At 42.1% G+C, this 27112-nt stretch overlaps 1 protein-coding gene across 3 annotated transcripts in view; it reads left to right on the top strand.

Annotated features, from left to right (window-relative positions):
* RREB1 (ras responsive element binding protein 1) overlaps positions 1 to 26362 on the top strand; it is a 191972-nt gene extending 165610 nt beyond the window's left edge. For 2 of the 3 annotated variants that reach the window (XM_087707500.1, XM_087707502.1), the window contains 3 exons: positions 8051 to 8215; positions 18905 to 19675; positions 24338 to 26362. In XM_087707500.1, coding sequence (XP_087563626.1) covers positions 8051 to 8215; positions 18905 to 19675; positions 24338 to 24855 — 1454 coding nt within the window. In that variant the 3' untranslated portion in view covers positions 24856 to 26362. The remainder of the gene's footprint in view (positions 1 to 8050; positions 8216 to 18904; positions 19676 to 24337) is intronic. The other variant, XM_087707501.1, reaches the window with a different exon arrangement.
* The last annotated feature ends 750 nt before the right edge of the window (positions 26363 to 27112 follow it).

A 27112-nucleotide genomic window follows, 5' to 3' on the forward strand; every position in this document is an offset into this window, starting at 1 on the left:
ATGCCCTAAATTCATTCTGTAGAATTTTTCTTTTTAAACAAAACGTTTGAATGTTTAATAAATTTATAGGCCGCCCAATCCCGGAGGACTCCGGGCGGCTTACAACAGTACAATTAAAATAGCAGTTAAAAACACAGAAAAAAAAACATAGTTAAAAAGGTCACAACATACACCCAGTCTAATCGGGGCTGGAACTCAGACATGAGTTCAACGGTTCCACCACAAAACCGCGGTAGACTAAAGCGCGCTCGACGAAAGCGCGTACGTGACGTCATCACAGCGCGACGAAAACAGCACGCTGTGAGCGGTAAACTTAAAATTAAAGGGTAAATCTAAACCTAACCCCCCCAAACCTAACCCTAAACCTAAGCCTAACCCTAAGCCTAACCCTTAACCTAACCCTATACCTAACCCTTAACCTAACCCTTAACCTAACCCTAACGCTTAACGTAACCCTAACCCTAACCCTTAACCTAACCCTAACCCTAAACCTAACCCTTTATGTGAATCGGCTTGCTTTAAAAGCACTTTTTAAAGCGCCCTTTTTTTCCCGCGGTCGTATTTGTCGCACTGCTGATGACGTCAGGTACGCGCTTTAATCGGGCGTGCTTTAGTGGACCGCGGTTTTGACGGGTCACGGAGTTCAACAGCCCAGGGCCTGCCAGAATAGCCAGGTCTTAAGAGCCTTACGGAAGGCCATGAGAGTGGGTAGGGTCTGGATCTCTGGGTCTCTACCTATGATAGATAGGTGAGGATTGCTGACTTAATTCTCCCTCCTTGTCAACCAGAGTAGCTATAGGGGTTTTGACTCCTATCCACTCCGTGTCTTAGTATCGGGTGTTAGAGATAACGGGAACTATATGCCAAGGTTATCTGGAGGATCCAGGTTGGGAAAAGAGGAAAGGTTGGGTTAAATAGATTGGGAGGAACGAAATAGCAGAAGGGAAGAGCACATCTTCTGTTTTCCTGCTGTCAGATTTGTTTCCCTTATCAGTTTTTCCATTTGTGAGGCTTAAACATTGCTTCCTCCTACACTTCAATACGGTGGAAAAAAAGAAAAAAAATATTGAGCAGCATTTGGAATAACAAGAAGGGAAAGAAGGGCATAGTGCTGCTCCTTTCTGCTCCTCCTGTCTTCAGTGCATTCATTACAAGTTGCTTTTCATGGCTGAGGAATTCTGGGAGTTGAAGTCCAGGGTTCCACCACAAAACCGCGTTCGACTAAAGCGCGCTCGACGAAACCGCGTAGCTGATGTCATCACAGGGCGACAATAGCGCGGAGGCAGAAGCACGCTGCAAACACTAAACCTAAAATTAACCCCTAAACTTAAACCTAACCCCCCTAAACCTAATCCTAATCCTAAACCTAACCCTTAACCTAACCCTAAACCTAATCCTAACCCTTAACCTAACCCTAAACCTAACCCTAAAGCTAACCCTTACCTTAACTTGAATCGGCTTGCTTTCAAAGCGCTATTTAAAGCACCCTTCTTTCTCCGTGCTCGCTGTTGTCGCCCTGTTGATGACGTCAGCAACGTGGTTTAATCGGGCGCGCTTTAGTCGAGCGCGGTTTTGTCGTGCCACGGAAGTCCAGAAGTCATAAAGGGTCATTGTTCCCCTCCAAAGGAATTGCTGACAAAAGTTGCATTAACTTTTAATATCTATGATGTTTGCAGAAAATTACTAAAAAAAACCATCCTGCTCCATATAGAATATCTTAAAATTTGCTCTCACTCAACAACTACACATGCTCTGATTTCGATGCATCCGATTCTTGAATTGAAAGCTGCATTGAGTTAAAAAAAAAGTCTTTCTATTGACTCTCCTTAAGCATATATGAAAGGAAGAACGAGACGTACATCTACTTCAGGGGTGGGTTTCTCACCCCGTTCCAACCGGTTCGGTTGGAACGAGGCCGGCGGCATCCTCGCGCACGCACGCGGCGTCCTCGCGCACCCACGTGGCGCGTGCGTGTATGTGCGTGCCGCGCGCATGCATACTAGCGTCTGCGCGATGCTCCAGCTGCTCCTGGAGGATCGCGCAGGCGCTGTATGCGTTCTGCGCATGTGTAGAAACGCAGAATTCGTAAAAAACGGGTAAGGAGCGGGCGCAGGTGTGCAGGTGCGCGCGGGCGCGGGGGGGGGGGGCTTCGCTGTTCCCGGAAGTTACTTACTTTCGGGTTCGGCGACCAACCGGATCGCAGGGACCGGTGCGAACCGGTCGAAACCCACCCCTGATCTACTTCTTTCTGTCTCTTTCTTTATATGGGTCTCTATTTTAATAAATGGCATCAGAGCTTTTTTGTTTATTTAAACTTAGCTTCCAAATTCTAAGATAGGGATCTCTGTTACATTTGGCTTTGGTAAAAGAAAAAAGAAAAAATCACTCTTGTAGTTAAGAATGTGTGAAAAACACACTAACTAGCTTTGTTTTTTGCAAATCTGTTTGCAGTTAAGTAATGTCGTTAAATTCCCTCGATTCATATATTGCTGGCAAAGGCTGTTTGTTAGCTTTATGAATATCATGCCTTTTCCCACCTATCTCCCCCCCCCCCCACATATTTCTTACCTTGCCATCTTAAATACATTCCCTCATCTTATTAATTCTGAATTCAAACAATTGTTTTCTGTTTTGATATTTTAGAGTGTTCGGTTGAGAGGCAACAGGAACAACTTGTGGATTGACTAGGCTGTTGAAGTTTGCAAATAATAAAGGGCAACAGATTGGCATTGAAGGCAGTGATTAATAGAATCTACAGGAAGGAATTAAACGTATTTGCAAGAATGGCAGGAGTTTAGTGTTGGGTAACAGCAACAGGAGAATAGTCCTAAAATATTTGTTACCAGAAGCAGCACAAAAGGCGAAATTCCAAAATTGGAATCAAGCCAAGATGATTAAGGGTCCTTGACTCAAAGTAGCTGCTTACTCCTGAATAAGATGAACCATGTTCACCAACAGTCCTTTCCTTGAAAAATGTGGCTTCGCCATTCCTGGTGTTTGGGTTTGTTTAGAGGTTGAATAAAAAAGGTACGGTTTAATAGTCATTGTCTTTGGGTTGCCTGCTCCGATGTTAACTTCTGCCAATTTAGCCTTTACCATTGAACTCAGAATAGACCCAGGTCATTTTTAAAAACGTAATTACTGAATAGCAATAGCAATAGCAGACTTATATACCGCTTCATAGGGCTTTCAGCCCTCTCTAAGTGGTTTACAGAGTCAGCATATTGCCCCCAACAACAATCCGGGTCCTCATTTTACCCACCTCGGAAGAATGGAAGGCTGAGTCAACCCTGAGCCGGTGAGATTTGAACAGCCGAACTGTAGAACTGCAGTCAGCTGAAGTAGCCTGCAGTGCTGCATTTAACCACTGCGCCACCTCGGCTCTTAAAAGAGATTATTGTTGATTTAGCTCATTGTTTTAGACTGTATTGTCTAGAACCTGTTGGCTGGCTTAGTCACTTAAAAGAAAAACCCATAGTTCATACTTCCACCTGCATTAAAAGGGCTAAATATTAGTAGACTTTCTCAGAGCATGAAACACCCTCTGGGATGCAATGTAAGGAAGGCGCATAAGAACCGTTTATTGTTCATGGGTGAAGCTATTTGTTGTAACCTTATGAGTATCCATTTAGATTGTGATGAGATATACATTTGATAAATATGGACACTATTGCTCATAGTAGGTGTAGAATGCATAACGGTAGGTGTTGAGCATTTGGAAAGAATCTGAATTGAGTTGATTGAACGGAAATATATTCTGTACATTAGATGTTATTATAACATGCTGAATCTATTAATCTATTAATTAGGAGAACTTGGATATTGCAATGCTTGGCAAGCTATTCCCAAGTGAATTCATTCAGCTGGGTCAACGTTGAAATAACAGGCTTAAAAACAGAATGAATTCTTCTTCTTGGCTTTGCAAATAATCCCTCCTATAGCGCCATATGAATATTTGCTTTGTGTGATTTTGCCTCCTTTTCAGAAGCCCTGCCCCTCAAAAAATAACAACAACAACAACAACAACAACCAAGTATATATTCAATATTCATACCAAAGGCCCAGAACATTCAAAAGAGTGTTTGTCTAATGAAGGGAAGGGGCTGTCTACACTAGAGGTGGTATTCAGAAGGTTCTGATCAGTTCTGGAGAACTGGTAGCGGAAATTTTGAGTTGTTCAGAGAACCGGTAAATACCACTCTGGCTGGCCCCACCCCATCTATTCTCTGCCTCCTGAGTCCCAGCTGATCGAGAGGGAATGGGGATTTTGCAGTATCCTTCCCTTGGAGTGGAGAAGGAATGGAAATTATACAGTATCCTTCCCCTGCCACGCCCACCAAATCATGCCTCCCCACCAAGCCATGCCCACAGAACCGGTAGTAAAAAATGTTGAATCCCACTACTGGTCCACACTACATACCAACCAAATCTTGATAATATGTCCAGTTGATGAATGAATTGGGCACTGCCATATATTTACATCATTCCTTTGGTAACTTCAGTATTAACTGCTACTCACTGAAGTTGGGATTTCATACTATTAGAGCAAAATACATGACTTTCGCTCCATCATTTTAATTTCATTGTTTCCCACCTCTTCTTATTTGTTTCTATTTTTTCTTGTAATGTTGGTGTGATGATGAATAAATCAGAGCAAAGCCCTCCATGTCTACCACACAGCCTGGATTATCCTTAAATATCTGCCATCGTGACTCCACTGTGGTTATGATCACCTATTTCTCGGTGTTGATTCATTGGCTTTGCATAGCAGAATGGGGCAGGGAGGAAGAAAATGACAAATTCAAACTTGGAAAACATTCCTAAAAATCTCACACTGCAACGAGAAGATTCCCACAGTAGCTCTTGCACCAGTATCAAGATTTTGGGGGGGGGTGTTTTTTTTTTCTTAAAGGAAAAAGCTGTTGAGCAGAAAATAAAAAGGGTTTGGTCCTGGTTCACACTTAGCGCTTTCGAATTGTACAAAACCAGCTGCTTTAATTGCCAAGGAAAGATTGTGGGAGTTTAAGGCCACCATGTTTAGAGGCCTTTTGGGTTCAGTGTGTCACAAATTCAGAAAACGCCTAACTTGATTTTCCTGACGTCTCATCCCCCCCAAAAAAACAAAACAAACAATTCTTTATTTCTCTCTCCCATCCCAACTCCCAATCTAGGCCACCATGAACAACAGCAGTTGGTGGTGGTAGCCCTGAGGCTGGGCCTAAACTCAAGGACCAAGCCTCAGTTTCAGCCCTACCACCACTAATGCCACTCAAAATGCCACCTAGTACTGTTCTCCAAGGCGTGATTACGCCCATCACCTAATACTCCTCTGGATGTTCCATGTGCTGCTTATTTTCAAGTGGTGTTCAGGCCTGTGCAGTCTCCCAAAAGCCGCTCTGGGTCACACAAAACCTTCATTCTTGACGCGGCTTTGGGGAAGGAATAGCAATAGCAGTTAGACTTATATACCGCTTCATAGGGCTTTCAGCCCTCTCTAAGCGGTTTACAGAGTCAGCATATCGCTCCCAACAATCCAGGTCCTCATTTCACCCACCTCGGAAGGATGGAAGGCTGAGTCAACCCTGAGCCGGTGAGATTAGAACCACTGAACTGCAGCTAACAGTCAGCTGAAGTGACCTGCAGTACTGCACCCTAACCACTGCGCCACCTTGGCTTACACAGTCCACATCCTATTCTCGTGCCATTTTTGGAGGATTCAAAGGCCGGGTAATAGCACGGCCTCCTCGCACAGCGAAAGGTTCCAGAGGTCGCGCAAAAGTACACCTCATTCTTACGTGGCCTCTACAACCTTCAGAAAATTGCAGAAGAATGGGGCATACTTTTGAGAATAATTGTTGGGTGTAGGTGAATGCTGGCATAAGTTTGTCATAATTGGCCCAATGCATTATTATTTAATTCAGATCCTACCAAGACTTTTAATTGGGCCTGTTGCACAATATGATAACATGATTTATTTATTTTTTAACAGAGAGATTAAATAATGTAGTATTTATTTTCTGAAATTATCTGTTCCCGGAGGCTTATGTGTGTATCTCTCAAAAAAAATGTCCATTAATGTACTGTGAAAATTCCTATTACCCGTGCAGTGATTAGGAAGACTCTTGAGAGATTACAGTGGTTGAAATCCACCTGAAAAACGTATTTTGGCCCTCTCTGGTTCATTCCTGCTTTCTGTTTTGTGATATTCCACTATTCTCTTTTTCCTGCCTCTTGTTCTTTTGGGATTTCAAGACGATTAGCGGCTACCTTTATGCATGGTTGAATGGCATGACTAGTTGTATGTTTTTTTTACTTACGAAGCCCAGCTGGCATTGCAAATTGTATTTTGATGACTTGACTAGGAGAGAATTTTGTTCTGCCCTCTCTAATGTTTGTTTTTATAGCTGTGTGTGAATTGATGGAAGCTGCATGCAACTTTGAGGAATTGTGGCCTTCTTAGGCAGCTTTTAAGCCTTTTACTTGCTGTAGAAATGGCCAGAGCAGTGATGGGATTCAGCCGGTTCGCACCTATTCGGGAGAACCGGTTGGTAACTTTCTAAGCAGTTCGGAGAACCGGTTGTTGGAAGAAATCTCCTTTTGTTTTTTCCCACTTTACAGGGCTAATCCTGTAAGGAAGGCAGGAAGGAGACATTCTGGTGTTGTTTCTAGCCTAATCTTTATTGTCCTGCTTACAGAAACTGCCTCTCTGGTTAACCCTTATTACATTGTAACAGCTAAGGCTGTTATGGCAGAGAACCAGTTGTTAAATTATTTGAATCCCACCACTGGGCCGGAGGTAGTAACAATTCTGATCCTTAACTTTCCCAAAGCATCTTGTTTCTCCATGCCCTATACCCTATCTATTTTTTCTCTATCACATACATTATCTCTTTGGGATTTTACTTTATAACATGAATTAATCATGTGTTTCCATCGCTTTGTCTCTTAATTTTGTCATGAATCTTCCTTTTCTTGAGCTCAGAACTCATTTCCTGCAGGTGGATTGAATAAGGAGGCTTTTTTGATACCATGGAGTGTTCTAATTAGACACATAGCACCATGGGAATTATATTGGGGGCTTAAATAAACGTGTGAAATGAAATTCCCTTTAAGTAACTGATGGAAGCTTTTGGATGAGTTTGAATGCTAAGGGAAAGTTGCAAGCCAATTCTACAGTTGCCCTTCGTTTTATCAAGCCCATGATTTTGTGGATCAGTTCTAAATGGGCCACTGAAACTATGATATGATATATTTCCATCTGGATTTGTGTGGTGTCATATGAACAATTGATTACAGAATATTCCACTGATAGCAAACATCTCAAAATAGTTATTTGTTATTAAGCCAGTGGTGGGTTTCAAAATTTTTTGGAACCTACTCTGTGGGTGTGGCCTCCTTTGTGGGAGTGGCTTGCCGGCCATGTGACCTGGTGGGAGTGGCTTGCTGGCCATGTGTTTTCTCTCTCTCTCTCTCTCCCCCCTTCCTTTGTCTCTCTGTCCCTCTTTTTTTTTTTATCTCTCTCTCACTCTTTTTCTTTCTTTTTTCTTTCTTTCTTTCTTCCTTTCTCTCTCTCTCTCTCTGTCAGTCTGTGTGTGTGTGTGTGTGTGTCGGTGGTGGGTTTCAAAAACTTTTGGAACCTCTTCTGTAGGTGTGGCCTGCTTTCCGGGTCCACTAGTGGAACCTCTTCTAACCGATTCGGTAGATTTGACGAACCGGTTCTACCGAATAGGTGCGAACTGGTAGGAACCCACCTCTGTATTAAGCCCATATGATTTTTCAGGCAGTTATATTGGAGAACTCTCAAGAGTTTTGGGGTTTCAGAGTCAATCCTTAGGTTATTTTATGTATGGCTATACTGGAATCCTGAGCATGCTACTTGGGAAGTAAATTGCTTCAAATTTATTAGGGGCCTTTTAAAAACAAATTTAGAACTTTGACTGAGTCAAAGTTGTTCAGATTAAGTTGAAAGGATAGGAAAAACACAAGGCGCTCCTCTGATACACTTGGAAAAAAAAAGATAAATATGTTTTTTTTCCCCTGCTTCATTTAGGTCAGAAGCCCTTCCCTTGTCAAAAATGTGATGCCTTCTTTTCTACCAAATCTAACTGTGAACGCCACCTCTTACGCAAACATGGAGTTGCCAACTACTGCCTGAGAAGAAACGGGCTTATCCCCCAGTCTAAAGAAAGTGATGATGGATCTCATGATAGCACAGGTAGCCTTTTTAGGTTGTTCCAGAATTTAAAGATAAGTTGTGTTCCTTTTTTGCTTTGCGCCTTTAGAGGAACCAGGGAAGCTTTAGAAGACTTTTCAGGACCTCAGGAATTCAGTTAGATGTCCCGGAGGTGCTTTTATCAGTAGGCAACTGTTTTTTTCTTTGAAGACATTTCACTTCTCATCCAAGAAGTTTCTTCAGCTCTTGAGTGAATGGTGGTGAATGGAAGGATTCCCCACCATCCAGTAAGAAGAGCTGAAGAAGTTTCTTGGATGAAAAGCGAAACATCTTCAAAAAACAACAGAAAGTCCAGTTGCCTCTTGAAAAAAGCCCCTTTGGGACAACCATGATCTGGATGACTGAGAAATTTAATTAGATGTTAACACTTTGACCAACTTAAGTCTGCTGTGGGGGTCCGTCCGTCCGTCCGTCCCCCCATTCAGGAGAGGTGGGAACATTACAAGTCTCACAGACAGGCAAGAGGGTTCTGTGTCAAATCTTGCTCTTTCTAATCTTACCCTAACTTTTGTTTTAGATGAAGTTCTGAGATGAAAAATAATGTTTACCCAGCAGACATCAAGGGACAGAAAAACGTTCAACATTCTTGCTGGGGATTTCAGTGGCTCATCTGTTTAGCATAGGAAATCGCAAGTTTTGAATTCTGTGATGCATTAGGTTGTGTTGTTGCAATGTTTAATTTGGCCTTGAGAGGAATTTGTATCCGGCAAAGAACAAGGAGATAGGGACCAAGATAGTTGTCATTGGTTCTAGATTATCCATGTGATTAGGTAGGTTATCAAAGCAGACATGTTCTTATAGCAGTTTACAAATTTTAAATTGTGATGAGATTTGTTACAGCATATATGCACCATAGCGAGGAATCACTTAGTGTTTTCTAAATGTCTCGGAGCCCATTCATCCAATTTTTATAGAAAGTTAATTAGAATTACAATTTACAATGATGCGAACCCTAAAAAAAGAAAAGAAAAAATAGGTGTGGAAAAGAAAAGAAAAAAGAAAAAAAAACCTTTAAAACCTTGTCATTTCAATGCTGATCAGCAAATGTCCATTAAGCGTTAGATGAAATAACAATTTTCTATTTTAACCTTGATCAAATAAACCAATATTACATTCTTTTATTTTCCTTCTAACAATCTTTATCGCCAAATAATGGCCTAAAACTTGATTTCTTATCATTTTTTTCTTTCTCACAAAATTCTTCAAAGTTTTAACAATCCAGTGAAAGAAAATTATCCATGTCACTCTCTTCATTTGTTATTTGTACACTCTTATTTATTAAAATATCAACCAGTTTCTTTTCTATGTCTCGTATAACATCTTTTTCTATGTCATTATTGTAGCTAGTCATTTTTAAATGCACTTTAAAATCATTCTCAATTATATCAGGTAATATTTCTTCTCCTCCATAGTAGCTTGAATACATAGTCTCCCTATGACGCAGATGTTCTCCACTTCTGAGTACATTGTTCAGAAATTCCCTTCGTTATGTCCAATGTTAAAATATTTTGCTTCATTCTGTATTAGTAAGTTGAGTTTTAATGCTCTTTTCCTTTAATAGTAATCTTTAATTGCTTCTCATTTTCTATGATGTCTAATTTTTTAAAGTTGGATCTTATTGTTTTAAGAATTCAAAACAAAAACATTTTTCCAAAAGAAGAATTCCTTATAATTAATTGAAAAACCTTGTTTCAAAATTACCTTCACCCTTTATAAAGATGGGTTTTGCAACTTTCTAAAATTAAAATTTTAATCACCCCTGTGTTTTTTAAGTCCTTAAACTTACACACACACACACACACACACACACACACACACACACACACACACACACACACATCTATTTAGAATTACAACCCCCGGTATGCCCAAGTATGGGAGGAAGGTCCATCTAGACAGAAACCCAATATTTGTACTTTGCCTTTTACATATGTGTTGTATTTGTGTGTGTGTGAGTGTGTGTGTGTGTGTGTGTGAGAGAGAGAGAGAGAGAGGGAGAGGGAGAGGGAGAGAGAGAGATATCAGGATTCTTGTGAAGGGAAGCAGCTATAGGGTTAGACATTTTGGGATCATTTCTGCTTGTAAGTCAAGGATATCTATCTGGAGTTCAGTGGATGCACATCAGTGGTGGGATTCACTTACCTTTAGGTAAATTTAGGAATCTGTCCCCCATGGATGTTTAATTTTGAGGACTTTTTCTCTCCACAAGGGAATGCATAAGCTAGAGTAAACGGACTGTGTCTCTGCCATAGAGGGGAGGCAACGTCTACCTATCAAGCAGTGGTGGGTTTCAAAACATTTTGGAACCTCTTCTGTAGGTGTGGCCTGCTTTCCGGGTCCACTGGTGGAATCTCTTCTAACCGGTTCGGTAGATTTGATGAACCGGTTCTACCGAATAGGTGCAAACTGGTAGGAACCCACTTCTGCTATCAAGAGTTAAATTTAGGCACATCACTGAAAATTATTTAAGATAAGTTTAAGCAGCATTTGATCCGAATTCTTTCGTTCGTATGAAAGTGATCTTACCAAAGTGTTCCACCTAGTGGAAGCTATTTAAGATTGGAACATAAAGAAAAAAATAGTATAGCATATATACTATATACACTATCTATATATATATATATACACTATCATCTATCTATCTATCTATCTATCTATCTATCTATCTATCTATCTATCTATCATCTATCTGTCTGTCTGTCTGTCTGTCTGTCTGTCTGTCTGTCTATCTATCTATCTATCTATCTATCTATCTATCTATCTATCTATCTATCTATCTATCTATCTATCTATCTATCTATATATATATATATATATATATAGTGTCACAACCCCTGGTATGCCCCAATTATGGGAGGAAGCTAACTGCTTCCATTATCTGTCAATCGGCTCGTCACAAGAGACCATCACGACAGAAACCCAATATTTTTACTGTTGCCTTTGTTACATTTGTGTTGTATTTGTGCTGATAAATAAATAAAGGGAGACTAGTATAGATCTATTTCAAGCTATTTAGCTCTCATCAGCTAGCCATACCCTTACTGGGATTCACAGCACAGGTTCGAATCCCAGTAAGGGTATGGCTAGCTGATGAGAGCTAAATAGCTTGAAATAGATCTATACTAGTCTCCCTTTATTTATTTATCAGCACAAATACAACACACACACACACACACACATTAGTGTTGAGAGAAATTAGAAATGACAGTAGATGAAGGAGGTGCATACTTCAACATTTTAGGCTTGCTATTTGTTTGAGTTGTGCATAAACTACAGTAAGGTGCCACATTTAGATAGTTGCAGATTCAGACAGGCAGTGCTTTGCCAGCGTTGTGAGGCCATGGACAGCTCACAAATTAAAACTCATACCAGAACTAAACTCATAAGTCTCTTTAGATAAAATCCATTCCCCACTTCCTCCACCAGACATTCTTTGTCACCATCCTCAATTAGGGAGGATCAAATGGTTTCGGATGCGGCTATTGTTAGATAATTGGGAATTAGATATACAATTTACTGCAAATCACCCTGAGATCTAATAGTAGATCCCGGATTAATTTCTGCCCTGCAGGTGGCATGCTGTGCTTCTTAGTTTACAAATAAAGTTGTGAGCCAACAAAAGGGAATCAATACAGGGAATCAATAGATAACTTGAGGAATGCATGTATTGAAGACCTGCTCACACCCCCTCCCCACCCCTTCTCCCCTCCCCAGCACAGCAGCTCAAGAGTTTGCTTCGTTAGCAGTTAGACTTCTATACCGCTTCATAGGGCTTTCAGCCCTCTCTAAGCGGTTTACAGAGTCAGCATATCGCCCCCAACAACAATCCGGGTCCTCATTTGACCCACCTCGGAAGGATGGAAGGCTGAGTCAACCTTGAGCCGGTGAGATTAGAACCGCCGAACTGCAGATAACAGTCAGCTGAAGTGGCCTGCAGTACTGCACTCTACCCACTGCGCCACCTCGGCTCTTAGCTATTGACGTAGGTCTTATCTTATGGTTTCTGATGATGATCGTTTGCATTATTTGCACATCTTAAATAGTGCAGTCAGGAGCATTAGCTCTTCACAATCTTGAGTCAGATTTAATAAGATAGTGGCCTTTCAGGTGGTCCTGCTTGCTGTTGATTTCTCCCTATTTGGTGACAGAATGAAACGTTACAGCTTATAACTTAAGCCTTTGAAAGCTGGTATGTATGCCTTATATAACAGGCGGTTATGCAAATCATAAATCGCGCAGGCCTGTATGTTGTGCTTGAGACTCTCCACTCGGTTCAAAACCTGGCCTTCACGGTTTTAAACAATGAATTGCTGGTTCCACCCCGCCCAAGAGCAGTTTACCTGTAGGAAGAACAGGGTTTAAACTTGGTCTCCCCAGCCCGACGGAATTTCTACAATGCCACCTATTCTTTTTACTAATAGCAGTACTTCATGTGATTCTCTGTGCTTACTGAAGGGAGGACAACACAATGGGCATGTAATTTATAAGGTCTCTGTGCAAGATCAGGGAGGGGTTTTGCTCAAGTCATCTAAAAAAAGAAAAGAAAAAAAAGATAAAACGGGCTAAAGTGCACATGATTATGAAGGGAGGAGTATTAGGGAGTCTGGCTGCAGATTTATGAGGTCAGCAGTCCATGGCAACCTGCGAAATGCTTAGAACATACAAAAGATAATTGGATTAGGAAGATACCTTAAAGTCTGGTGACTGTATATATAAACACTCAACTTCCCCTCTAGGTTTGGTGCATAATGTTTAATCGTGCCACACAATTGTGGGTGTAGGTTACAGCTCCCAGGTAATGGTTCATTTCCCACATGCAAATTTGGTACAATATGTATGTTTTGGTTCTGCTAACTCAAGCAATCATGGATGTGGGATTTTTTCCCATGGAAAGATAAGTAAAATATGACTCTGGAAGTAGTTGGGCAGCGGAGAATGTGGCAGATGTGCTATCGTTTTGTTTGGTCTTACATTATTCAGTTGTCGGGGGCCAAGAATGGATTTCTTGGATTTGTCTTTTTAACCAGAAACCCCAAATCTATGAACTGGAATCAGTAGTGCAAAGCAGGGGTGTGTGTGGCTCTGGGATCCCTTAAATAATAAACCTTGGTGCCAAAATTTCATATCTGGTTAGCCAAACTTTATTTGTTTCAACATTCTAATTAAGGTAGAAGTTATTGCTCTTAATGATACCTAGTTGAACATAGTTGTAGATTACTGAAAAGCACTCAGATCTGCTCAGATAGACCTCAATCTATTTTCTTGTCTACCAGTCTGGCTAAAACTCTGTAAAATCAAAACATCTGTAATCTCAAAACGTCTGAAATGAGGGAGGAATTAAGGAAATGTGGAAAACGTTATTCAAAAATTGAGAAATAATAGAATCCATATCTGAAATGTAATATTAAAATCACACTTTAATGGGGAGATAAATGGGAGTAACTTCTTAGAAAAACAAATCTAGTTTTTAAACTCTCATTTATTAACTAAAGGCTTTTCGAGTTTTTTGTTGGATTGGCCTGCGAGATGTATACAATGCTTTCGTTTTAAGGGGGGGGGAAATGGTGTCACTCTTTCTATTGAAAAGAACTGAGGGATTCAGTTAATCATCATCACTGGTTGGTTTCTAAATTACAAAGCTTTTTTTAGGGACTCAACTGCCCTTTATTTTGCAAGATGGATTCTTGGCTATTGATACCATTTTATTAAGTGTAACGTTTTCATCAGTGGAGCGCAGTGCCATATAGAGAGCCAGTTTGATGTGGTGGTGAAGGCAACAGCTTTGAAACCAAGAGACTGTAAGTTCTAGTCCTGCCTTAGATGTGAAATCCAGCTGGTTGACTTGAAATCGCGCACTCCCTTTCAACCCAGCCCTATCTCAAAGAGGAGTTGTTGTGTGGAAATTAGGAAGAGGAAAGATTATCGTGTATGTTTTCTGCCTTGGGTTACTTATAAAGACATAAAAGAGGGATAGAACTACATACATACATACATACATACATACATACATACATACATACATACATACATGTAAAGGTTCCCCTCACACATATGGGCTAGTCGTTCCCGATTCTAGGGGGCGGTGCTCAACTCCGTTTCAAAGCCGAAGAGCCAGCGCTGTCCGAAGACGTCTCCGTGGTCATGTGGCCGGCATGACTCAATGCCGAAGGCACACGGAACGCTGTTACCTTCCCACCAAAGTTATTTCTTATTTTTCTACTTGCATTTTTACACGCTTTTCAACTGCTAGGTTGGCAGTAGCTGGGACAAGTAGCGGGAGCTCACTCCGTTACACAGCACTAGGGAGTTGAACCGCCGAACGGCTGGCCTTTTTTGGTTGACAAGCTCTTAGCCACTGAGCCACCACCTCCCAAATACATACAAATCCTACATACGTATTTAGGGAGTATTTTCACTCCCAAGAAATAGTGTGAAAAGCTATTTTTCAGTCTGGAGAAGAAATATATATTGATCCCGCTGAACTGCCAAAGAGCATTTGCACAATTATGGTGCTTCTTCTGCAGATAGTCCTTAAGGGGGGACATTTGGAGATGCTGGGAAATGGGTTTTAAGCAAGTTGTAGGACCCTCATCCCTACCCCATTCCCATTGCAGAGACAAAACATGCTTAAATGCCTGCCCACGGGTTACTTGAATAAAAGGTTTCAAACATAGCTTCTTTCCTCCATCAATCAACTACAGTTTTATTGCTGATACTTCGTTAAGGACACATGAATTTTCAGATCAGGCATTGCGTTGTAGAATTTTATCTGTAGCCAATGATGCTGTTTTATTTCAGTAGCCTAGTTCAGTGTTTTTCAACATTTTTTGTGCAAAGGCACACTTTTTTCATGAAAAAAATCACGAGGCACACCACCATTAGAAAATGTTAAAAAAATTTAACTCTGTGCCTATATTGACTATATATAAAGTAATTTTCCCACGGCACACCTTACACTATGTCACGGCACACTAGTGTGCCGCGGCACAGTGGTTGAAAAACACTGGCCTAGTTCCACCCCCCGCCTGTTTTGAAATTAGAAATGCCTGCATTTTATTTTTCATGTGTTTAAAACTATATGAATAGCCTCTTGGATTTCTGCCCTGTTTTTGTCTGGTCTTTCAAGGTTTTCTTGTTGTCGTTCACAAATGCAGACTCGATGAATCAGCCCCAAAAGAATCTGAAACACTTATTTTATCAGCATTCCAACATCCCTTTAATTTCTAAGCCACTATTGAGCTTTCAAAAAAAAAAAAACCCTCAGGGGTTTAGACTTTTTTATCTAGAGACTGTTCGTTCTTGTAACGTATAGAAGGCATTCTACGAGGCATAATGGCTGTCAACACCAAATCTAATCAGGGTTACGTAGCCTATTATGCAGCAACATTCGCTAAAGTTTGTGCGGTCGGGAGGCAAGAATCGGTGAAGGAAAAAATCCACAGCTAGCTAGAACTTTATTAGAAACAACCCAAAAGTTGCAAAAACAGTGTGCTCGCTTTGTACATCAAAGTAGGTATTCTTTTGTTCCATTCATCATTCCTCTAGTCCAGTGTTTCTCAACCTTGGCAACTTGAAGATGTCTGGACTTCAACTCCCAGAATTCCCCAGCCAGCATTCGCTGGCTGGGGAATTCTGGGAGTTGAAGTCCAGACATCTTCAAGTTGCCAAGGTTGAGAAACACTGGACTAGTCTATATCCAGGGGGATGAAGTGTGCTGAAGATGAAAAGAAAATGGTTAAATTGGTTAGGTTTCTATCCCATCTTTCCTTCACAAAATCAGGGTGGCACAAATATCAATTTCAATTTATTGAAATTTGTATGCCGCCCGCTCCCTCGGGACTGGGCGGCTTACGGGCATAATAAAAGAAACATTTAAAGTTAAAAATAAAAGTACAATATTAAAATTCCACAACATCCATTCTGTCAAGAGTGGGGCTGGATATCGATCAACAGCCCCAGGCCTGCCAGAACAGCCAGGTCTTGGTGGCTTTATGGAAGGCCGGGAGAGTGGTGAGGGTCCGGATCTCTACGGGTAGATCGTTCCATAGGGCCGGCGCAGCCACAGAGAAGGCCCTCGCCCGGCGATCTTGTTGGTCGTTGGGAGGTAAGTGGCAGGAGGCGGTCTCTCAGGTAGCCAGGTCCTAAACCATGTAGCGCGTCCAGAGACCAATGGGGAGCCAGTACAGCTCGCGGAGGATAGGTGTAACATGGGTGTATCTAGGTACACCCAATATCGCTCGCGCGGCTGCATTCTGGACCAACTGCAGTCTTCGAACACTCTTCAGGGGCAGCCCCATGTAGAGAGCACTTCCTCTTTCAGTTTTTCTCAACAACCCCGCGAAGAAGGTCGGTTTGAGAGAGCGTGACTAGACATAGGTCACCCAGTGCGTTTGCAAGGACTTCAGCCTGCCTTTTCCCAACCCTGGTCTAACTACTTAAACCACCATACCGGTAGTCCTCGGCTTACGACCACAATTGAACCCAAAATTTCTGTGGCTAAGCGAGACAATTGAATGAGTTTTGCCCCATTTTATGGCTTTCTTGCCACCGTTGTTGAGTGGATCACTGCTGTTGTTAAGTTAGTAACATGGTTGTTACGTGAATCTTTGGTTGTCGGAAGGTCGCAAAAGGGGATCAAGTGATCCCGGGAGGCTGCAACCGTCATAAATATGAATCAGTTGCAAAGCTTCTGAAATGTTGTTCGTGTGACCACAGGGATGCTGATATGTCATAAGTGTGGAAAAACGGTTATAAGTTTCACTTTTTTCAGTGCTGCTGTAACCGAATGGTCACTAAAAATGAACTGTTGTAGGTCGAGGACTAACTGTACCGTACTGGCTGTGCATTTTTGACTAAGAAGCTTTGCCTCCCCCTCCCCTTCGTTTCCCCAAAAGTGAAATATTTGGGTGACTTTGTTTAGACAAACTAAATATATCATCCCTGGGATTTTGGAACAGATATAATGATGTTGCTATGTGTCTCTCTCTGGTAGTACCAGAAGGAATATAGGATTAGCTTGTAAGGATAGGGAAGGAACATCAATTCTAAAAATAGTCTCCCTGATGTCATTTATTATCATTTATTATATTTATATGCCGCCCTTTCCCCCCCCGAAGGGGACTCAGAAGACAGATGTAGTTCAGAAGACAGAGGAATGCTAAAAGGGTTCCCGCATCATGGTTTCCATGGGCTGAAATTCGATTCAGAAGCCTCTAGTGAAAGCCACTGATTAATTCAAGGACCTTCAGTCAGATGTTGATGAATATGCCCCATAAATTGTCCAGCTGTTCAATCAAAACTTTGCAGAATACTGTTTGTTGGGCATGCTTCCTTCCATTAGATTAAAGGAAGTAGCAATAGCAGTTAGACTTATATACTGCTTCATAGGGCTTTCAGCCCTCTCTAAGCGGTTTACAGAGTCAGCATATCGCCCCCAACAACAATCCGGGTCCTCATTTTACCCACCTCGGAAGGATGGAAGGCTGAGTCAACCCTGAGCCGGTGAGATTTGAACTGCAGAACTGCAGTCAGCTGAAGTAGCCTGCAGTGCTGCATTTAACCACTGCGCCACCTCGGCTCAGGGTTAGTTCATGAACTCAAGTAGTTCATGAGCATGACAAAAAGTTCATCAAAATTTCAGTACTTTGCTAAAAGTATATTCAGATATTCAGCTTTTTTCTCCTTGGTATGCACAGATAAATCAACAACAATTTTAACTATTTGGAACCAGGATTTCTTTCAGCCCGATCCCATTAATTAAATAGCTTGCTCCATTGTTTTCACATTTCTATTGTGCCGCTGAGGAAAAACACATTTGGATGTATTAATCTTCCCAGAATGTCATAGCATCTGAGGTTATTGCACACGAATTGATGACATTTCCGCACAGGGCTCAAGCATTCATACACCAGGTTACTGTTCGTGCATTTTTGAATTAAGCTGAGATTTTTGGCATCACACAATTGTCCACAACAGTATTGAATTTGGAATCTAAGACTATTGTCATTATGTATTGCTGAATGTCCTACATGCAGGACACCAGAGAACAGATAAGTTTAAGGTTTAAGGTTTAAGTAGTTTATTTATATGCCGCCCTTTTTCCTGGGGGGACTCAGGGCGGCTCACAATTCGGAAGGAAGGGAGGACAAACAGATTAAACACATAAGACAGTACATCATTAAAAGCACAACATTCATACAATTCGGGTGGGTTGCGGTTTTTAGCCCCAGGCCTGTCGGGACAGCCAGGTTTTAAGGGCTATGCGGAAGGTCTGGAGGGTGGTGAGGGTACGAATCTCCACGGGGAGATCGTTCCATAGGGTCGGAGCTGCCACCGAGAAGGCTCTCCTCCGCGTGGTTGCCAGTCGACATTGACCGGCAGATGGAACTCGGAGGAGGCCTAATCTATGGGATCTAATTGGTCGAGTGTAGGTAATTGGCAGTAGGCGGTCTCTCAAGTACCCAGACCCACTACCATGAAGGGCTTTGTAGGTGACAAGTAGCACCTTGAAGCGTACCCGGAGATCGACAGGTATCCAGTGCAGCTCGCGGAGGATAGGTGTTATGTGGGTGAAACGATAAACATAGTTGACGATGGCATTACAGAAAGTTGATGTTGACGGGGCTTCCTTGAGGGTTGAAAAAGTCAATATTTCTCTGTTCTCTCTTGCAGATAGTCAGTCTGATCAAGAAAATGCAAGCGCGGGAAATGAAGCACTCGACTTGACCTCCGGGGAGAGAGAGCACCTGGAGGAAACAACCGAGTCTTTAGAAGAACCCGAGTTGCTCCGTCCCAAGGAAGAGGAGAAGATGGATTTATTATCCCAAGGCGAGGAGGAGGCTGCACAAGGGAAATTAAGTGAGGGGGAAGACGAGCCGGAAGAAGATTCAGTCAGCAACAGAAGCTTGGACCTCAATTTTGCTAGCAAGTTCATGGAATTCAAGCTGGCTGAGAACGATCAAAACCCAGGCAACGGGGCTCAGTCTGAAAACAAACACACCTGTGACACATGTGGGAAATCCTTCAAATTTGCTGGTACTCTTAGCCGGCACAAAAAAGCCCATGCGCACGACGAGAGGAAAGAGGAGAAGAGCAGCGAGGATGAAAGTAAACATTTTCAAAGTGGAGACCAAGCCCACGTCCCTCCCGCGCAAGACGACCCGCCTCTTGAGCAGGAAGAGCCTGGGAAGGACATTAAGGGCGCGGAGTCCCCCACAGATGGTGAGGCAACAGGGAGGGAGAACGAGGAGAGCGAAAGCATCTCCGAGGGAGAGAGCACGGAAAGGAAATCTTCCGAAAAGAGCGATGAAGACCGGAAGCCAAAGTCTGGTGCGGGAGCCAAGAGTGAATCGAAGGCAGACAAGAGGAAGAAAGTCTGCACTGTGTGCAACAAGAGATTTTGGTCTCTACAAGATTTGACGCGGCATATGAGATCCCACACAGGTACAGTGGGGGCCACTGAGGGTTTAGTTTTAGTTTTTGTTTTAGTTTTCCCTTTATTTGTATGCCGCCCTTTTCCCTGGGGGGACTCAGGGTGGCTCACAGTTCAAAAAGGGGGAGGGGGGAAGACAAACAATATTCCAACATGGAGACAATACAACATATTAAAAAGAGAGCACAACAGTCACACAATTCGGGTGGGGTTAGAATCTTAACCCCAGGCCAGCCGGGACAGCCAGATCTTTAAAGCGGCGCGGAAGGACTGGAGGGTGGTGAGGGTTCGAATCTCCACGGGGAGTTCGTTCCAGAGGGTCGGAGCAGCCACCGAGAAGGCTCTCCTCCGGGTAGTTGCCAGTCTGCACTGGCTGGAAGATGGAATTCGGAGGAGGCCTAATCGATGCGATCGTATCGGTCTAGTGGAGGTAATTGGCAGTAGGCGGTCTCTCAAGTGGAGAGGCTGTTCACTTGAGAGGGTTATTCGCAGTAATGTAATTATTCCGTGATAGAATATATTCAGCGGTTCCAGATAGAATCCATTAGGATGTTTAGTTAAACTGCACTGTTGTTGTTGTTGTTATTATTATTATTTATTAAATTTATATGCCGCCCAATCCCGAAGGACTCCGGGCGGCTTACAAAGGAGGAAAGAAAAAAGAAAGGAAAATAAGAAGGGATAGTTTAAAATTCACAACACGCATTCGTTCTCATCGGGGGTGGACCTTAACAATAAGGTCAACACCCCCAGGCCTGCCGGAACAGCCAGGTTTTAACAGCTTTCCTGAAGGCCATGACAGTGGGTAAGGTCCGGACCTCTGGGGGTAGCTGATTCCAAAGGGTCGGAGCAGCCACAGAGAAGGCTCTCCTCCGGGGGCCCGCCAGCCGACACTGTTAAAAAAAAACCTGGCTGTTCAGAGGCTGCTGAACAAGTTGGGGGCTGTCAGATTCTGCATGAGGTTAAATTAAAAAAATATATTTTTATTTTCAAAACAAACATACAAATCCTCCTCCTTTACATACTGTAGAAAGTGTATCAGTTTGTTACAAAAGGCTTTTGTGCATCTCTTCCACCGTCATCAAATACAATTCATATTAATTCTAATACCTTAACTCGGATATTTATTATATTACCATCATCGTACCTCCACTTTTATTTGACTATGATTATTTAAACGTCCCTCATCATAAAATATACCAAGATTTAATACAGAACCACATACTGGCATTTCATTTACTTATTTATAAAATCCTGTTACTTTAACTGTTTGATTTGCCTTGCGCTCTAAGTAATAGGTAGAACTAACTTCAGGTTTCTGGCCTGGGCAGTTTGAAATATTTGGAGCAACTTAAAGAAGGAAGATGGCAACATTCCAAAACTCTTATTTTAGCACGAAATCATGTTGAGCCCACTTTTGCAAACTAAGGTTAGGACCCTGCATACATTCATAGTACCGTGAAGAGTAAGACATATAAGTTAAGATGCATATTCTACTATAGGTGGTTTACCTCAACATTTAATTTGCAGCCTGTTTGATTTCCCCTCAGAACTTCAGTGTTTATTAGCAAGCGGTGTCTGTGTTTGAAGAGATTTGCAGTTTTGTACAAAGCCACGCGGTGTGAGATTCCATGTCAAAATGATGGCAGCTCAGTTGGAATTGAAGGCCGCAAAATATTTCCAAAATTATTGGGAAATGATTCAATCATGGTTAGAACAAATGGTGGGAGACCAAATCTTGTTTAAACCCGAAATCTTTCTCCTAGGTATAATACCAGAGGGGTATAAGAAAGATACACTTTATTTAATTATTCATGTACTAACTGCAGCGCGCATAACTTATGCACAATATTGGAAAAAAGAAAATACACCATCAGAGCTAGATATAATCAGAAAAGTGTTGGCCTGGCGTGGAAGCAGATAGGCTCACCCTTGAATTTAAAAATAAAGGGGAATCAGAATAATTTGAAGTCTGGAACAGATTTTATGACTGGTATAAGACAAGGTGACAAGACTGGAACAAACTGTATATATTGTGATTGGACAGAAGGATTGATAATGTATTAAGTAGGCTAATTGTCAATAGTTGTGACTAGCTGTATATAATGTGAATGTATGGTCACTCCGATCTCGCGGTACTACATTGTTTTAAATGCAAAAATAATAAAAATATATTGGAAAAGAATATGGGAGAGAAAAGCTTCTGGCCTGACCAAATCCCAAGTACAGGTAGTCTTCAACTTACGACCACAATTGAGCCCCGAATTAATGTAGCTAAAGGAAACATCTGTTAAGTGACTTTTGCCCCGTTTTATGACCTTTCTTGGCAAATGCCAATGTGAATCACTGCGGTTGTTAAGTTAGTAACACGGCGGTTAAATGAACCGGGTTTCCCCATGGACTTTGCTTGTCAGAAGAGCGCAAAAGGTGATGACATGACTCCGGGACACTACAACCATCACAAGTACGAACCGGTTGGAAAGTATCAGAATTTTGATCAAATGACCCTAGGGATGCTGCAAGGGTCATAAATGCAGAAAACGGCCATAAGTCACTTTTTTTTCAGTGCCGTTGTAACTTTGAATGCTCACTAAATGACTGTTGTTAAGTCGAGAACTGCCTGTATTTACTTCCTCTGGGTTAGTTAGCAATAGCAATAGCAGTTAGACTTATATACCGCTTCATAGGGCTTTCAGCCCTCTCTAAGCGGTTTACAGAGTCAGCATATCACCCCCAACAACAATACGGGTCCTCATTTGACCCACCTCGGAAGGATGGAAGGCTGAGTCAACCCTGAGCCGGTGAGATTTGAACAGCCGAACTGCAGAACTGCAGTCAGCTGAAGTAGCCTGCAGTGTGGCATTTAACCACTGCGCCACCTCGGCTCTCGGTTAATATACAGCACATCCACCTGATTTGTCACCCATATCCAAAATAACAGGGAAGGAATAGGGTTGAGTTTCAAAAAAATTTGGAACCTCTTCTGTACGTGTGGCCTGCTTTCCGGGTCCACTGGTGGAACCTCTTCTAACCAGTTCAGTAGATTTGACGAACCAGTTCTACCGAACCAGTGCGAACCGGTAGGAACCCACCTCTGGAGCAGAGAGAAAATATTGCCATCTTTGCTTTGCTTCAAGCGTCTTCAGATTTCTCAGTTGTTGGGTTGAATATACTGGTGCTTTTGAAGGCTTGCATGAGTGGTCATGCCCAGTCTTGGCTCTTTGCTGAAGGCAGCAGGAAGCCAAGATAAGCCACCCTTGCAGGTGCTGTAGCTTAGCTGCCTGGAAATGTGTCATTGGCAATCTTGGCGCAGAGGGGCCTTGTTTAAAGCTCTGTTAGGTAAGATTAAGCCTATGAGCCATGATGGGTTTTCCTTCTCTGTTTTAAGGAAGGCAAAATAGCTGGTCCTTTAATCTTCTCAACTACCAGTGATCCAGGCTAGACGTGGAGGTGATGATTGGTCCAAGAGATAGTGATTATCCAAGGTCACTTACTAAATTTCCTAGGCTTCAGTCTGACAGTCATTCAGGGAGTTCCCCAGTTTAGCAATCTAATCACATTGGCTCTGAATTAAGCAAGAGCTCTTGCAATAGATAGCTGTGGGTTTTCTGAAAGACGGACAGCCTGCATTTCAGGTTTTTTTCTATCCATTCTACTCAGAATTAAACTTAGCGAAATAAGTTATTTTTTCAGTCATTAGTCACTCATTGATCTGTCTGGAGCGGCGAAGGTTTTGTAAGATGATTTAAAAACGGGGTTCGTCTCTCCCACGTTGTAATGATTTGGCACATTGCTTAAAAATGAAGGATAAACTGCATGAGATATGATAGCTGCCCATCTTTTAAGCCAGTGGTTCCCAAACTTGGCAACATTAAGACTTGTGGACTTCAACTCCCAGAATTCTCCAGCTAGCTCTACTGGCTGGAGAACTCTGGGAGTTGAAGTCCACAAGTCTTAAAGTTGCCAAGTTTGGGAACCACTGTTTTAAGCTAACATAGATTCTGTAGAAAGTTTTTAAGTCAAATCTAGTGAAATTCAGGTAGCTATGATAAGGCATTTTTCTTTGCAGCCTCAAGAGACGCGTAAAAAGATAAAACTTAAGGTGAATCTAGGGAAAAATGAAAACCAGTCATAACAACTCATATAATATAATTGTCAGGTTAGAGTTAGTTGAGTAAAATATGGCCATTTAAGTTTGCCTCAGGGGAACTGGATTAAAACCGTGACCTGACAAATGTGCGCACGACAAAACCGCGGCGAGAACACCGCGATGTCATAAACGCGCCCACAACAATGTGCCGACAAAACCGCGCCCACAAAAGCGCGATTTAAGTTAGGGTTAGGGTTATTAGGTTGTTATTAGTTGTTTGTTGAAGGCACACTCTTGTCGGCGTGCTGTTGTCGACGCGCTTCTGCACGCATTCGTCGGCGCGATTTTGACCTCGTGGTTTTCTCGCCACGGTTTCGTCGGCGCGCATTTGTTGGTGAACCAATTAAAACCACGATATTGCCCCAGTGTTCATAGTAGACATTTCTCCTTTGCCCCTTGTTAATTCTGTACACGTTAAAGAGGATCTGTCACTGGTCATCTCAAGAAAGAAAGAAAGGATCCTCTCGGGGATGAAGGAATATCTGACCTTTGATTTTTCTCTCTTTTTCCCTTGATATCCCAGGGGAGCGGCCATACAAATGTCAAACCTGCGAACGGACCTTTACTTTGAAACACAGCCTGGTTCGCCATCAGCGCATCCATCAGAAGGTAAAAAGTGCCAAGAACCACGAGAAGGACAGTGATCGAGAGGACACCCGTTCGCGAGGGGAAGAAGACAGTGAGAACGAGTCTCTCCCCAGCAGCACGAACCCCATCTCGGAAAACGAGGGCGATGCCCTTGTGGGGCCCGGAAGCCATTCTCCGGTGACCAGGAGCCGCAGAGAAAACATGGCCAATGCCACCAAGGATTACTCTTGTAAGGAAGATAAGCCAGCTGGGAAAGCCTCAAGTTTAGGCCTTGCCGAGCCAAGCAAGAAGGCGCCGAAATCGACAGCGAAAGAGCAGGAGTCTCGAGGAAAGGCCGACCGGGAGAACTCCGACTTCATTCAGGACTTGTTGGAGATCCAGAACAAGAAATCCTCCATAAGTCATATCCTTGCCTCTGCAGAGAATGCGCCTCAGCTCTTGGAAGTTGAATGACAGCTATGGCTTCAGCGGCGCCCCAGCGCCCCTGATCCAGGACACGGGGTTAAAGTTGACAAGAGCAAGCCTTCCTTTGCTGCCGCGTCAACTTGCTGTGGTGACCCAAGAGTTGGGTGATGGGTGGGTGGGATCGGGGAGGACGTATGGCCGTCTGGATCCAGTGCCATAAACCCTTCAGTATAAATAATGCAAAAGACTTAACAATTATATATACTGGTCTGAGTGCCTTACTACTTTATTAGGTTGTCTTTTTTGGTATCGTAGATATTTTTTAAAAGCAAATTAGATGATTTTTTTTTTAAAAGAAGAAATATTTTAATTATTTGGAGAGGACCTTTTTCATTTAAGCATTAATGTTACCTTTTTTTTTAAAATTCGGGTGTGTTGAGTTTCGTTCCTGTATATCTGTGATAGCCGCTTTTGTGTATTCTCTGAGCTGGAAACAAGGTGGAATCAGTGATGCAAAAGAAAGCCCTAAAAAACTGCAGCCAATAACTGGAAGAAAACACTTTTTTAAAAAAAAAATCCCAAGCAGAAGAAGTAGATATAAAAGGTTTAACTTGTTTTCGGTTTGTCTTTTCAGACTTTTTTTTTTTTAATCACGAGGGAGAGTTAAAAGCAGTTCAACGTATTAATATAAATTAAGATTTTCGAGCTTGGTTCAAGCTAAAAGCAGGAAGCCACAATTACTGTTATCTTCATTATTTCTTCTATTTCTCCTCCTCCTCCTCCTCACACGATCATTCTAACTACTGTCATTTTGTATAAGGCCCTTCCTTACCATTATGGACTTAAAAGAGTATACCGAAAGGGTGGCATAGTGACTTAAAAAAAAAAAACCTATGGAAATATGCGCCCACTGTTTATGTTTATATATGTATGTGTGTGTATACATAGACATATATATGCATACAGTTTATGTGTGTGTGTGTGTATATATATATATATATGTTTGATTTGTGTTTCAATATATTATTGTTTTAATATTTTATAAAAGTTGTTAGTTTGCTAATCTCTGCATTCTGCAGAAACCAATGGACAATATTTGTCCACGGAAATCTACAACACAGCTTGGATTGCCTGCTTAGATATTTCTGCCTAATCCCTCACTGACGTTTCTTCTTTTGGGTTTGACGCTCTTTTAATATATATATATATTCATAGAAACCTCTTCCGCATCAAGTGGAAAACAGTGAAAGGCCCCGTTCACGATTCAATCTTGGTGGACATAGCATACATTTACATGGAGGGACTAGAAAGAGTGAATACTAAAGCTTTCCCCAATTCCTCTGTGTTCATACTGATGATACGTAGGCAAGAAGGGTTCCACCACAAAACCGTGGAGGACAAAATCGCGCTCGACGAAAGCGCGCATTTGACGTCATCACAGCGCGACGAAAACATCGCGCTGTGATCGAAAAATGTAAAAATAAAGCGAAAACCTTACCCTAACCCCCCCAAACCTAACCCTAAACCTAACCCTTAACCTAACCCTTAACCTAACGCTAAACGTAACCCTAAAGCTCTAAACCTAACCCTAGCCCTTAACCTAACCCTAAACCTAACCCTTACCTTTATGTGAATCGGCTTGCTTTAATTTTAATTTTATTTCAATTTTTAATTTTTTTCGTCGCGCTGTGATGACGTCAAATGCGCGCTTTCGTCGAGCACGATTTTGTCCTCCGCGGTTTTGACGGGTCACGGGCAAGAAGTGTATGTCTGATCAATGAATTCAGGAAAACAAGAGTCCTTCCTGGAATTGAAAGTTTATGCCACAGAGGATTGTTCCTCTTTCCTCCCCACACACACTCACCCAATTGAATGCATGTAGCGTATTTAAGTTGCTACTGTGGGTCCACTTCTGTTTTCCCATCCAATCATACCTATGCCTTCAATTTCGTGGGAACGATTGTGTCAAATGAACCTCAGCGGATAAGGGGGTTCGGTGTAAGTTAATAAAAGAGAGAGGAGTCAGATGTGTTAATGGCGTGAAGATAAAATGAGTTGGAAGGCGGCTATCCAGATTTCATGCGAAAGGCACTGCAAATGTGGTGGCATAGTTTGGAATTTGCAGTAGATTTGCGGTTTAATTAAAAAAATAATAATAACTAAGGTGATTTAGTCTTCCAGAAACAATAGAGTAAAGAACCCTACCCCTTAAGTGATCTTATTACCTTAATGTGCTTTAAAGCGAGGAAATGGTCTCTACTGGCAATAAAATTTCCAGATGGACAAAAATACTTATTCCCCAAGA

This window comes from Thamnophis sirtalis, unplaced genomic scaffold (assembly GCF_051295495.1).
Source record: "Thamnophis sirtalis isolate CommonGarterSnake01/CBP01778 unplaced genomic scaffold, rThaSir2_p1.2 scaffold_2, whole genome shotgun sequence".
Classification (NCBI taxonomy): Eukaryota; Metazoa; Chordata; class Lepidosauria; order Squamata; family Natricidae; genus Thamnophis; species Thamnophis sirtalis.